The 13,936-nt window shown below is 50.7% G+C and overlaps 1 protein-coding gene across 3 annotated transcripts; it reads left to right on the top strand.

Annotated features, from left to right (window-relative positions):
• The first annotated feature begins 422 nt into the window (after positions 1-422).
• On the top strand, positions 423-12,394 carry KCNJ14 (potassium inwardly rectifying channel subfamily J member 14). 3 transcript variants are annotated; one of them, XM_066271644.1, is made up of 3 exons: positions 423-441; positions 7,562-8,321; positions 10,031-12,394. In XM_066271644.1, the coding sequence occupies exons 2-3, from the start codon at positions 7,614-7,616 to the stop codon at positions 10,613-10,615; spliced, it is 1,293 nt and encodes a 430-aa protein (XP_066127741.1). In that variant the 5' UTR covers positions 423-441; positions 7,562-7,613; the 3' UTR covers positions 10,616-12,394. The 3 variants fall into 3 exon arrangements, with proteins under 3 accessions (XP_066127741.1, XP_066127739.1, XP_066127740.1); XM_066271642.1 differs by having other exon boundaries at positions 432-545; XM_066271643.1 differs by lacking the exon at positions 423-441 and adding an exon at positions 1,358-1,457.
• Positions 12,395-13,936: the final 1,542 nt, after the last annotated feature.

Below are 13,936 nucleotides of genomic sequence, written 5' to 3'. Positions count from 1 at the left end.
GTGGGAGGGGAAGAGGGAGAGAGCAGACAGTCGCTTCTCCTATGTGCCTTGACTAGGAATCGAACCCAGGAAGTCCATACACTGGGCCAATGCCTTACACACTGAGCCACTGGCCAGGGCCTCCCCAAATTTTTAAGGCTTCCTCTACGGACTAGCCCCCATTTCTGCTTCCATCACTGTCCCCTTTATCATGATCTCAATTTTGTTCCCTCATCTGTGTTCCCATCTCTCTCTGCCTCATTTGTGTCTCCATCTTTCTGTGTGCCTGCCCCCTCCCCCTTCTGTGTGTCTCTTCCACCATCTCCTCTCCAGCTAACTTGGGCTGCCGCCCAGCAGCCTGCCTGGCCATCCTCCCTGGCTCCCCCTCTGCGGCTCTGAGCTGGCCCCACCTCCTGCCCCCCCCCCCCAGGCCAGGCGTCTGATCTGCCTATGGACATAGAGGTTGGTTCCGGCACAGCACCCCGGGGGCCGAGGACTGACTGCAGCCCCTCGGCACCCACAGGGGAGTCCCCAGTGGAGGGCATGGGGGTGGGCCGCCCCACCAGGTATGTGTTCCACGCAGAGGACCTGGGCACGGGTCCTGAGGCTGAGGGCCATCTTACCTCCTCCCTCCCCCACCCCTGTCCTTGCGTGGGCATCTACCCCAACATTGCCACCCCATTCTGTTCCCCCTCAGAGAGGTCCTGTCTTACCCTCAGTGACAGTCCAGCCCCAGAATGGTCTCCCTTCAAGTTTGTTGCCTCCAACTGTGGCCCCATCAACATTTTCTGCTTTATTTTCACTCCGTCCCTACCCCCATCTCCAGAGCCTCTTCCTTGCCCCATCTGTCCTCTAATCGTTTCTGCCTTTTTGTTTCCTAAGACATGATCCACTTCTCTTTCCCAATTGCTCCTCCTCTGCCTGTTTCTATACCTTTCTCCTTGGGCCTCTGTCCCCCGAACTGGTCCCCCCAGTGTTTCTCTCCCTCCTGGACCCTGTCCCTGTTGGGTTTCTGCCCACTCCCCCATCTCAATTCTCCTCTCAGCACCCCTCTTCCTGCTCATCTCAGCTTCTGCACCTTGACCTTCCCGGGTCTCTGCCCCTGCACCCCCTCCTGCCCTCCAACTTGCTCCCCCATTGGGGGTTGGGGGATCGGGGAAAACACCCAGGGGCTTGGGGAAGAGTGCAAAAAAAGTGTGTTTCTTTTGGAAGGGAGGGCGGTTGGGCCCGGGGGCGGAGCTTCTTGGCCTCAGATTAGGCAGTGACTTTGACACGAAGTTAAGGCACCTTAAGCCCCCTGTCTCTATATGGAAACATTAAGCTGCTCTCCCAGGTCAGGGGAAAGATGGGGGGAGGACTTCCGGCTCTGGAGCCTTTCCCTTCTGTTCTGCCTTGGCGGGAGAGGGAGTTGCCCTGAGTCCGGTAGCATCCACCCCTGAGAGCTAGGCCACGTTGGATGCAGACAAGGCCCCCTGGAGGTGAAGCCCCCTGCCCCATCTGTTCTGTGAAACGGACACAGTCACGTCCAACTTTCCAGGCTGAGTATGGGACGTGGGGATAGATTTGGGAGGCAGAATCCTGGGTTGGAAAGGCTCAGGACACACCAGCACCCTGCGCCTCACACTGCATGGGTCTGGCCAGGTATCTGAGCCTGTTCCCCAACCTGTGAACTGGGGTGATGTGTGCTGAGCAAGCAAGGTGAGCGGTGGGGTCCGGGAGAGTCCAGTGGGTGGGCTGCGGACCTTTAGGGAGCACAGCCCAAGGCCTGGGACAGCAGGTGCTCAGGACTACCTATGATAGGGTCCGTGGTTCATGGCTCAGGCTTTGGCACCCAAGAAGCCCAGGTGGAGTCCAGGGTCTGCCATTCCCCAACTGAGGAACCCGAACCAAGGGATAGGTCAGCGGCTGTTTCCTCTCCTGTGAAAAGGCAAGTCCCCAGGGCTGTGGTTAGAGACAGGTGAGTGGGTGTAAGGAGGCCCAGCCTGGGACGGGGGCTGGGGCAGTGGGGCAGCCCACCTCTCCCTTCCCGCCCTTTGGGCAGCTTCTGAGAGGGAACTAGGACATTGCAGACACTTCTGGGCAGGAGAAGACTACAAATGTCGAGGTTGGAGCCTGGATCCTGACCTCAAACCTGCCTTCTTCAGCAACTGGACTCAGTTTCCTCTTTTTGGAAAAACCATCTCTAATAGCCAAGAGTAGTTAAGGGTAAAAAATGAGAGTTGGAGTACATCATGGGTGCTGGACACAGCCAGGCCCAGTCCACTGTGACCTGACCTGCAGCTTTGCCTCTGTAATGGGCAAAATCAGCCCCCAGGTGGCAGGGCTGTCGAGTGGTCATGGAGAGCAGGTGCAGAGCTGGAGGCCGGGGGTGGGGGGCAGGAGGACCCACTGGTATTGAACTTATTTATTTTTTTAGCAAGAGAGCAGAGAGAGGGACAGAGAGAGGGACAGATAGAGACAGGAAGGGACAGAGATGAGAAGCATCATTTTTTCATTGCGGCATCTAAGTTGTTCAATTATTGCTTTCTCATATGTGCCTTGACCAGGGGCTCCAGCCTGAGCCAGTGACCTTCGGCTCAAGTCAGCAACCTTGGGCTTCAAGCCAGTGACTTTTGGGCTCATTCAATGACCATGGGGGCATGTCTATGATCCCACATTCAAGCCAGCAACCCCAAGCTCAAGCTGATGAGCCCATGCTCATCACATTTGGGATTTCAAACCTGGGTTCTCTGCATCCCAGTCCGACACTCTATCCACTGCACCCCCGCCTGGTCAGGCTGGTATTGAACTTTACACTAACAGCCCTCTCAGATTGAGTGCCCCCAGGCCTGTCAAGGAGCCCACCATGATCCCAGAGCCTGGCACAGGGGCACATAAAATAAACAGGTACTTGGTAAAATAAACATTGATGGAAACTACATGCCAAATATGCCACCCCTAGACCAAACAAGCCCTGGAGGTCCGTCCACCTCAGTGCCAGATGTCACCCTGCAGCTGCTGGAGGGGTATGAGGTTGGCAGATTCATGTCCAACCCTTTCCCCCTTTCTCTCCTCTACCCTTTCTAGCTGAAGAGATTACCTCCATTTCACAGATGAGGAAACTGAGACTTAGGAAGGAATGGGACTTGCCACCAGCTAGTGAGCTGGGATCCTTTCTTCATTTCAAGGAAGTGTGTTTTTTTCAGCATTCACTATTCTTTTAAAGATTTTATTTTTCTAGAGGTGGAGGCAGAGAGAGAGAGAGAGAGAGAGAGAAATGGGAGGCATCAACTCAGTTTTTTGCTGTATCTGCCCTGATAGGGCAACCCCAGGGTTTCAAACCGGCAACCTCAGCATGGTCAGGCCAAGGTGGTGGTGTTTTTTTGTTTGTTTACAGAGACAGAATGAGTCAGAGAGAGGGATAGAGGGATAGACAGACAGGAATGGAGAGAGATGGGAAGCATCAATCATTAGTTTTTCATTGCACGTTGCAACACCTTAGTTGTTCATTGATTGCTTTCTCATATGTGCCTTGACCGCGGGCCTTCAGCAGACCGAGTAGCCCCTTGCTCAAGCCAGCGGCCTTGGGTCCAAGCTGGTGAGCTTTGCTCAAGCCAGATGAGCCCGCGCTCAAGTTGGAGACCTCAGGGTCTCGAACCTGGGTCCTCTGCATCCCAGTCCGACGCTCTATCCACTGCACCACCGCCTGGTTAGGCAAGGTGGTGGTTCTTTATTCCCATCCCATAGATGAGTCAACGGAGGCTTCTGAAAAGGAAGTCAGTTGTCCCAGGGCACATAGTGGGCCAGCAACTGAGCCAGGATTGGGCCCTGGATCTATATGACTGGAGGCTCTTCCTGACCTTGATGAAGAAGTCCGATTTCCCCATTCTACAGTTGAGGAAACAGGCTCAGAATATCTTGCCTGAGGTCTGAGAGTTACTGGGGAGCCTATTTTTGTTGTTGTTGTTTGATTTTTATATTTTATTTATTGATTTTAGAGAGGGAAGGGAGGGCAGCAAGAAGTGGAAAGCATTAACTCGTAGTAGTTGCTTCTCATATATGCTTTGACTGGGCAAACCTGGGGATTTGAACCAGCGACCTCAGCATTCCAGGATGATGCTTTATCTACTGCGCCACCACAGGTCAGGCTTTTTTTTTTTTTTTGTAACAGATTCATTGAAATAGAATTCATATGCCTCACAACTCACACATTAGAGTGTGCAATTCAAAGGTTTTTAGTATATCCACAGAGTAGTGTAATCATTACTGCAATCAATTTTAGAACATCTTTATATCCCAATAAGAAATGCCATATCCCCTGGCTATTACTCCCCAATCCTTCTATCTCCCTAGCCCTAAGCATGACTAGTCTACTTTCTCAACTTATAGATTTGCCCATTCTGGACATTTCATATAAATTAAAGTTAACAGTATGTGGTCTTTTGTGATTGGCTTCTTTCACTTAACATAATGTTTTCAAGGTTTAACCATGTTTCAGTTCTTTGTTTAGTTTCACTACTGAGTAGCATTCCATTGTGTGGAAATACTACCACATTTTATTCATTTATCAGTTGATGACTATTTGGGTGGTTTCCATCTTTCAGCTATTGTGAATAGTGCTTCCTTGAACATCTGTGTTTGAGTGCTGTGCAGACACTTGTTTTTCTTGAAAAATACCTAGGAGTGGAATTGCCGAATTAAATGGCACCTCTGTTGCCTGACCAGGCAGTGGCGCAGTGGATAGAGCATCGGACTGTGTTGCAGAGGACCCAGGTTCGAGACCCCAAGGTCGCCAGCTTGAGCGCGGGCTCATCTAGTTTGAGCAAAAAGCCCACCAGCTTGAACCCAAGGTTGCTGGCTCCAGCAAGGGGTTACTTGGTCTGCTGAAGGCCCGCGGTCAAGGCACATATGAGAAAGCAATCAATGAACAACTAAGGTGTTGCAATGCGCAATGAAAAACTAATGATTGATGCTTCTCATCTCTCTCCGTTCCTGTCTGTCCTTGTCTATCCCTCTCTCTGACTCACTCTCTGTCTCTGTAAAAAATAAATAAAAAATTAAAAAAAAATAAATGGCACCTCTGTTTATCCACTTAAGGAACTGCCAGACTCTTTTTTTTTTTTTTTAAATTCTTACTTTTTTTTTTATTAATTTTTAGAGAGGAGAGAGAGAGAGAGAGAGAGAGAAGGGGGAGGGAGGAGCAGGAAGCATCAACTCCCATATGTGCCTTGATCAGGCAAGCCCAGGGTTTTGAACCGGCGACCTCAGCAATCCAGGTTGATGCTTTATCCACTGCGCCACCACAGGTCAGGCGGAACTGCCAGACTCTTGAGGGTGCCAGTTTCCCCATACCCTTGTCAACACTTATTTTCTGAATGTTTTTGAAATTATTATAACCATCCTAAGTAGGTGTGAAATGGTACACCATTGTGGTGTTGTTTGTTGTTGTTTTAGCGAGAGAGAAAGAGACAGACAGACAGGAAGGGAGAGAGATGAGAAGCATCAATTCTTTGTTGTGGCACCTTAGTTGTTCATTGATTGCTTTCTCATATATGCCCTGACTGGGGGCTCCAGCTGAACCCGTGATCCCTTGCTCAAGCCAGTGACCATAAGGTCATGTTTATGATCCTGTGCTCAAGCCAGCAACCCCACACTCAAGTTGGTGAGTCCAGGGTTTCGAACCTGGGTCCTCAGCATCCTAGGTCAACACTGTATCCTTTGTGCCACTGATCAGGGCCATTTGATTAGCATCTCCAATGGCTAAGGCTATCAATATTTTCATGTGCTTATTGACTATTTGTATGTCTTTTTTTTTTTTTAAGCATGCTGGAGTTTTAGCTGCTTCATCATGTCTTTTTTTTTTTTTTTTTTTTTAAGATTTTATTTATTCATTTTAGAGAAGGGGGGAGAGAAAGGAGGGGGAGGAGCAGGAAGCATCAAATCCCATATGTGCCTTGACTGGGCAAGCCCAGGGTTTCGAACCGGCGACTTCAGCGTTCCAGGTCAACGTTTTATCCACTGCGTCACCACAAGTCAGGCTGTATGTCTTTTTTGAAGAAATCTTTATTCAAATCCTTTCCTTACTTTTATTTATTTATTTATTTTTTCTTTTCTTTTTTTTTCTGAAGCTGGAAACTGGGAGAGACAGTCAGACAGACTCCCGCATGCGCCCGACCAGGATCCACCCGGCACGCCCACCAGGGGCGATGCTCTGCCCCTCCTGGGGGTCGCTCTGCCGCGACCAGAGCCACTCTAGCACCTGGGGCAGAGGCCAAGGAGCCATCCCCAGCGCCCGGGCCATCTTTGCTCCAATGGAGCCTTGGCTGCGGAAGGGGAAGAGAGAGACAGAGAGGAAGGAGGGGGTGGGGGTGGAGAAACAAATGGGCGCTTCTCCTATGTGCCCTGGCCGGGAATCGAACCCGGGTCCCCCGCATGCCAGGCCGACGCTCTACCGCTGAGCCAACTGGCCAGGGCCCTTTCCTTACTTTTAAATTGGTTGTCTTGCTATTATTGAGTTGTAAGGACTGTGTATATATTTTTCTTTTTCTTCTTGATTCTCTCTCTCTCTCTCTCACACACACATAGACACACATATATATATTTTTTTCTTTTTGTGACAGAGAGAGGGACAGATAGGTACAGACAGACAGGAAGGGAGAGAGATGAGAAGCATCAATTATTTGTTGCAGCTCCTTAGTTGTTCAGTGATTGCTTTCTCATATGTGCCTTGACTGGGGGGGCTACTGCAGAGTAGTCAGCGACCTTTGGGCTTAAGCTAGCAACCATGGGGTCATGTCTATGATCCCACGCTCAAGCCAGTGACCTCAGGGTTTTGAACTTGGGTCCTCTGAGTCCCAGTCCAACATTCTATCCACTGTGCCACCACCTAGTCAGTCATTGACTGACTTTATATATTTTAAATACAAATTCCTTAGATATATGATTTGCAACTATTTTCTCCCATTTGTATGTTCTCGTTTCACCTTGTTACTCTCCTTTGAATCACACACACAAAAAAACTTTGATGAAGTTCAATTTATCTTTTCTTTTCTCCTTTTGTTGCTTGTGCTTTCTGAGCTTGTTTTCGAACCATAGGGACCTCAGAGCTCCAGCTCATCTCTCATCCTGAACCTGTGCTGAGAGGCAGTGACCACAGAGTGTTACAAGCTTGGGCTCTGCAGCTAGAATAACTAGCACTCAAATCCCAGCGTAGTCAGCTGTGACCTTGGGCAAGTTAAAAATTCTGTGCCTCAGTTTCCTTATCTGTGAAACAGGAATAATAATGCCTACAGTACTGTGAGGCTCAAATATGAAAATTCACATAAAGTGCTCACAATGGTGTTTGGCATGGATAAATGTTGGCTCTAATTATTGTGGTGCTTGCCATAGTGTTGTTATTATGGCTCTAGTTTTGTCGCTGTTATTGCTATACGAGTATCTCCTGTCATCACGATATTACTATCATTGTTATTGATGCTTTACTTTTCTGACTTTCAAGGTGAGCATCCTTCCACCCATTTGTCAGACGACGCCACTAAGGTCCAGGGATCATGCCCACCCACTCATGGCCTCTGATGTATCTGCCCATTTTTTGTTCCTGCAGGTTTGGGGCGCCCGCCCCCCACTAGGCCAAGTGGAGGGGGTGTCCCCGTCCAATGGGCCTGGCCAGGGCCCTGCGCCGCCTGAGCGGCGCCCGGGAGTCGGAGAACAGCAGGGCAGGTGATGAGGAGGAAGCCGGGCCAGGGTTGTGCCGCAACGGGTGGGCACCAGCACCGTCGCCAGTAGGGCGGCGCCGCGGGCGCTTCGTCAAGAAGGATGGCCACTGCAACGTGCGCTTTGTGAACCTGGGTGGCCAGGGCGCGCGCTACCTGAGCGACCTGTTCACCACGTGCGTAGACGTGCGCTGGCGCTGGATGTGCCTGCTCTTCTCCTGCTCCTTCCTCGCCTCCTGGTTGCTCTTCGGCCTGGCCTTCTGGCTCATCGCCTCGCTGCACGGTGACCTGGCTGCGCTGCCACCGTCCGTGCCCTGCTTCTCCCACGTGGCTAGCTTCCTGGCCGCCTTCCTCTTTGCGCTGGAGACGCAGACATCCATCGGCTACGGCGTGCGCAGCGTCACTGAGGAGTGCCCGGCCGCCGTGGCCGCCGTGGTACTGCAGTGCATCGCCGGCTGCGTGCTTGACGCCTTCGTCGTGGGTGCCGTCATGGCCAAGATGGCCAAGCCCAAGAAGCGCAATGAGACGCTCGTCTTCAGCGAGAACGCCGTCGTGGCGCTGCGCGACCGCCGCCTCTGCCTCATGTGGCGCGTCGGAAACCTGCGCCGCAGCCACCTAGTCGAGGCCCACGTGCGGGCCCAGCTGCTGCAGGTGCGAGGCCACCGCCCTAGAGAGGCGGGGAGGGGCCATTTGCGGGAGTGGAAGCGTGCCCCAGGGAATTGTGGGAGATGTAGGTCTGAGGGCAAGTTGTGCGTTGGGCCTGGAGGATGTGTGGACTACAATTCCCAGCAGTCTCTCAGGCAGGGACCCTCCTGCTCCATCTATGGCCTGAGGTTGAATACAGGAGCAGTTGTACTTGTAAACCCAAGAGAGGAGTCTGTGATCAGCTCTTCCTGCAGTCCTAGGCTTGAGACAGATTTCAGACATAAAGAGGTTCCCGAGGCTTGAGGATGGCTTGAGGTTGGGCCGCCTATGGGATTGTGGGAAATCTAAACCTTGAAGGGACCACACCTGGCCTATAAAGGCTCTGAACTACAGTTCACAGAAGCCTCTGGGGGCAGGGAAAGTGCTATGATGAGGTGATCAGAAGACACATAATTTAGCGGCTGGTATAAAGCCCTGGTCGGTTTTACAATTTCAGTGGCCTATGACTTGAGGCCTGGCTACTGTGGGATTGTAGGAGATGTAGGTCCCATGAAGGGTGCAGCTCACACCGATGGAGCCGTGGAATACAATTCTCCATGGCCTCCGGGCATGGGTTCCTGCAGCCTTTGTGGAAAACTTTGTTCTGTACCTCATTGGCCCAGTTTCTCCCATCAGCCTCCTGCTTGAAGGGATACAAGGCAGAGTTGGGAAACTATTGAATTTTAGCTTCTCAACAAAACAAAACAAAACCAAAAAAACAAACTCCCATTGGCTGCTGGGGTAGTAGCTTCCTTCTACCCTCTGCAAAAAGTGCTCTAGTGTTTGTAGAATTGGGGTCAAACTGCCCGAACTGGGGCTAGCGGCCCTTGTCCAAGTAGACACTTAACCTCTGGGTGAGGTTAGCCTTGGGTGAGAGAGGACAGGGTGGTGGTGGGTACTACAGTTCCCAGCAGTGACTGGGGTCTCCCAGAAACAGACAGGTGAGAGAGAATGGGTTCCAATCTCCACCTCTGTCTCCTGCTTGACTGTGGCACCAGGATTTATGACTTGGGAGGGATATTGTCTATCCCAGAAGTCTGTGGGGTGCTGACATGTCCTGGAAGATGTGTATGGAATTAATGGATAGGTGGGCTGAAACTGCCAGTACCCGGCCTGTGGACTGCATACCCTCATCCTCACTGCACAGAAACACATATGTAGAAGGGAATGAAGAGCTTGTAGTTGGGTTGGGGGTGAGGGGTGTGCAGAGAGCCTGGAGGCTAACCCGAAGCAGTGGTGGAACAGAGGATGATAAACCTAGACTGTCATCTGTCACTGTCATCCAGGTTTATCTTTCTCTGACCATTTATTGAAAGCCATTTTTCTTTCCTTCAACTGCTGTTTGGATGCATTCTTATTTTCTGTTTCTTTAACTTTGTTTCTGCCTCATTGATTTCTGTGGCTCTATGCCAATATTACTGGCCTTCTCTTCCTCTCTCCTTTGTCTCTTCCTCGGATTTCTATTCTCAAACCCTCTGAGTCTCTGTCCCTCTCTTTTTATCTCTGGTGTCTATTCCCTCTTTCTCTGGGCCTCCATCCCCCTCTCTCTGGGTTCTTTTCCTTACTCTACCCTTGTCCCTGCTCGTCTTTACTCTCCTCTATGTCTGCATTAATGTTCCTATCTATTGCCATCTCTGTCTCCTTTCATTTCTGTGACCCCTTGTCTTTTGCTGCAGCCTCGTGTGACTCCAGAAGGTGAGTACATACCACTGGATCACCAGGATGTGGACGTGGGCTTTGATGGTGGCACTGATCGCATCTTCCTTGTGTCTCCCATCACCATTGTGCACGAGATTGACTCCTCCAGCCCTCTCTATGAACTAGGACGTGCTGAGCTGGCCCGGGCCGACTTTGAGCTAGTGGTCATTCTTGAGGGCATGGTTGAGGCCACAGCTATGACCACACAGTGTCGTTCTTCCTATCTTCCTGGTGAGCTGCTCTGGGGCCATCGTTTTGAACCGGTCCTCTTCCAGCGTGGCTCCCAGTATGAAGTCGACTATCGTCACTTCCATCGCACTTATGAGGTCCCAGGGACACCAGTCTGCAGCGCCAAGGAGCTGGATGAACGGGCAGAGCAGGATTCCCAAAGCCCCAAGTCTAGCTTCCCTGGCTCTCTGGCTGCATTCTGTTATGAGAATGAACTTGCTCTAAGTTGCTGCCAGGAAGAAGAGGAAGTCGAAGAAGATGAAGCAGAGGTAGAAGATAAGGCTGCCAGCCCCCGAGTACTCACACCAACCCTGGCACTGACCCTGCCCCCATGATGCCAACTGATGCCCCCCAATTTGCATCCCCTTCCCAGAGGTAGCAAGATGGAGAGATCAGGCCCTCTCCTGGGATGGGGCCAGGTGTTTCCAAGACCAACCAGCCTGCTGGATAAATTATTAGCTGATGAAGTTCTGCCATGCCTAGTGGACCCACCATGGACATACTGAATCTTAATTCCTCTGCATTGTGTGCTCCCTCCTGTGACCATTTTATCAGTCTGATTTCTGAATCTTACCAGTGTTAAGGGATCCAGAATCCTAGACCACCCAAGAGGCAAGGTGGTTCTAGATTCTTCTATATGGCTGACTTGGATTGTTGAGCAGGGTCAGGAATCAATGGTATAGACTACTTCTGGGGGAGGAAGTCATAGGTCTCGAGCAACAACAGAGATCACGAATTTATAGGTCCGGATTGACCTAAAATTCAAGGGCTGTTGCTCCTCGACTCAACCAATTAAGTAGCAATTCAATTTTTCTAGGCCACCTAAGGAGGGAAAATTATGGAGTGCCCCATGTTATGTCTTGACTGACCAAAGACAAAGAATGTTGACTAAAAGTCAAGAAAAGACCTGTGGTTCCAGAAAGCCCATGTTTGGCTATTCTGTGAATCTAGGTTGACCACAGTGACCAGCTCTGGTGAATCTAGAACAGGTTTGACCTAGATCATAGAACTACTCCAGAAACTAAATTCATGTTTCTAGAATGCACAAAACAATGGAGAGTCTGTGGGTCTAGAAAGACTAAAGAGAAAGATTGGGAGTTCTTGATATTAGATGATTCTAGACCACTGGCTGCAGAACATCGAAGCAAGGGAATAATCGATGCTTCTAAATGATCCACAGGTTGTTTGGGGTTTTTTTTTAAGTGCCATTCTAGAATGTCCAAAGAAATCAAGATTCTGTGAATAATTATTTAGAATAATCACAGAGTCAAGGAAGGAGTGGCGATTCTAGGTGACTTCTTTGTGGTTCTGCAATGCCAAAAGGAACCGAGGCTTCAGGGATCCAGAGTTGTCCATTATCAAAATCTAGAAGTTCTAATTGGCTCCTAGAACTTGGTAGTTCTAAAGGTGGACTCAGGACTTGATAGGCAGCAATTCTGGGCTAACCTAGAAGGTGAGGGCCCAGGCAAGATCCTGTGGGTAACAGGGCTAGTTAATGGGCAAGAGAAGGGAGAGGTTCAAGGCTGTTGAGTCTACAATGCTCTGAAGTCCTACACCTAGTGATGTGTGTCTATATCTTAAAGATGTTACACATATGTATATTATATATAATATAAATACAGGTATCTATCTACTTTTCCCCCATGATTCTTACAGAAGGGTTAGAAATGGAGTGTGAGCTAATTGAAATGGAGTCTTTTACAAGGATCCAGGAAGCTTTGCTCTGAATCCCAAATCACTCCTCTTTTCTCGCCTCAGTTTTCTTGTCTGTAAAAATGAGGCACTGGAACTTGAACTTCTCCAAGGACCTCTCCACCAGGGTGACTCCTCACTTCACCAAGGGTGAAGTGAGGGTGAGGCCCTAGAGATTTTCTAGCTCTCCCTGGTGCTGGAAACTATGGCCTTCCAGCAGCAACTGGGCTGGGATGACCAGCTCTGAATTTGGATGTCTGAATGACAGAGCAGGCAAGATATAATGTGGGCTGTAGCTAAGGGCCAGAATCACCTCCTCCCTGGTCCAGCTTGGGGGAAAAGGGAAGGAGGTAGCACTGAGGGCCAGGAAATGTATGTGTTTAGGGGAGACTTGCCCCCAGATTAAACCACTGGGAGCCCTAGCGGTGTGTCTGTGAGTGTGCTTTGGGGCCTGGCCTCTGACCATGCTTCTATTTACCTAAGAGCCCAGCAGACAGGGAGCCAGGTGCAGATGGAGACAGTGCCAAGGACAACACATTCCCACTGGTGTCCCAGGACTGAGGGTGGGCACTGTCACTGCCCATCAGTCTGCCTAAGTGCTGCACCAACCTACGTTCCCTCTTCTGGCTTCCCCACCTCCCTTTATCCTTCAGAATCCCCACATAATAACCGGATAGGATTAATTATCTGACTGCTCTCCCAGCTCAGGGTATCTGAGGTAGAGACTGGGGACAATGGAAATAGGGATGGAGAAGAATGCTAAGTGTGAGGTGAAGGGACAGGGAAAGGGTTCTGTTTGGAAGGCGAGAGAGTGAGGTCACGGCTGGCACAGCCTGGGTTTCCCCCGGGGAAGGCAGGGCCTGGGCTACTCATAAAGGTCAGTGAGGAGATTAGGAAGCTCCATGTCTAATCTGTCGGCTTAACCAGGTCCTGGCCCTGAATCTGGCTCCACCTGCCTAGCCCAGGGGCGGCAAATGAGGACAAGGCCCAGAGACCACCGCAGACCCAATTAGGGACCTGCCTATGACAGGGTGCCCAGGTTCCCTATCTAGCCAGAGTACTGCACCCTCTTTTGGCGGCAGGGAATGGGAATGAGAGGCCGGGGTGGGCTAAGGAACTCAGATGTGGGAGGACTCTGAGAGGAGGGAGGAGTTTAAGAAGGGCAAGAGTATGAGAGGAGAAGGAAGCGTGAAGTGAGGCGAGTTGGAGAGGAGAGGAAGGACTCCGAGAAGGGGGAAAGGAACAGAGATGGTGGGAGGTTGTTGAGGAAAAGGCAGTTGTCAATAGGGGAAGAATGTTAAAATAAGGGCAGTAGTTTTAGGGAGGGGAGGAGCTTAAGGTAGATAGCGCCAGGAAGGCGGAGCCTATGCTTTCATTATATTTGGCCTTCCTCTATTGTCCAATTCTCCTTGACAGATGAAAGCATGTCTTTGTTCCATTACTTCTTAACTCTGAAGAGACTGGTGTAGATAGGGTGATGGGAAGGAGTAAGAAAAGGGTCTAGAGCTCAGAGGGGTCAGACCCTGGAGAAAGGAGGCCAAAAGACAAGTGAGCCAAAGCTGCTCCCGGTTGCGTGGCAACCGCTGCCGTCAAAAGGTAGCTTGGTCGCTAGGAGGTGTGGCTCATGGAAACAACCAACAGCTGTGGTCCCGCCCCCTAGCAACGAGACTAACAAAGTACCGCCCCCCAGCAACGTGTAACTAGCCTCGGGCTAGGTTGAACTAATCTCTTATTGCCCATAGCCCCTGTACAGGCGCAGTTGTTTTAGCTCCCGCGTAATCCCACCTCCATGCAATTCCTTTTCGAGCCTTCTCATAGGCGGGCAAGCCAGCTAAGTGACTTCTTTTGTTTCGGAGGCGGTGCCCAGCCCCCAGCCCGCACTCCGATTGGCCCCAAAGACCGTCTACCTCTGGCTGGACACGGCTACGTATGAGACTTGTGCGCTTATTGGTCCTGGAGATCGG

The sequence above is a fragment of the Saccopteryx bilineata genome, chromosome 3, assembly GCF_036850765.1.
Source record: "Saccopteryx bilineata isolate mSacBil1 chromosome 3, mSacBil1_pri_phased_curated, whole genome shotgun sequence".
NCBI classification, from domain to species: Eukaryota; Metazoa; Chordata; class Mammalia; order Chiroptera; family Emballonuridae; genus Saccopteryx; species Saccopteryx bilineata.
Note: the sequence above shows the minus strand (reverse complement) of the source record. Positions and strands in the feature narration are given on the sequence as shown.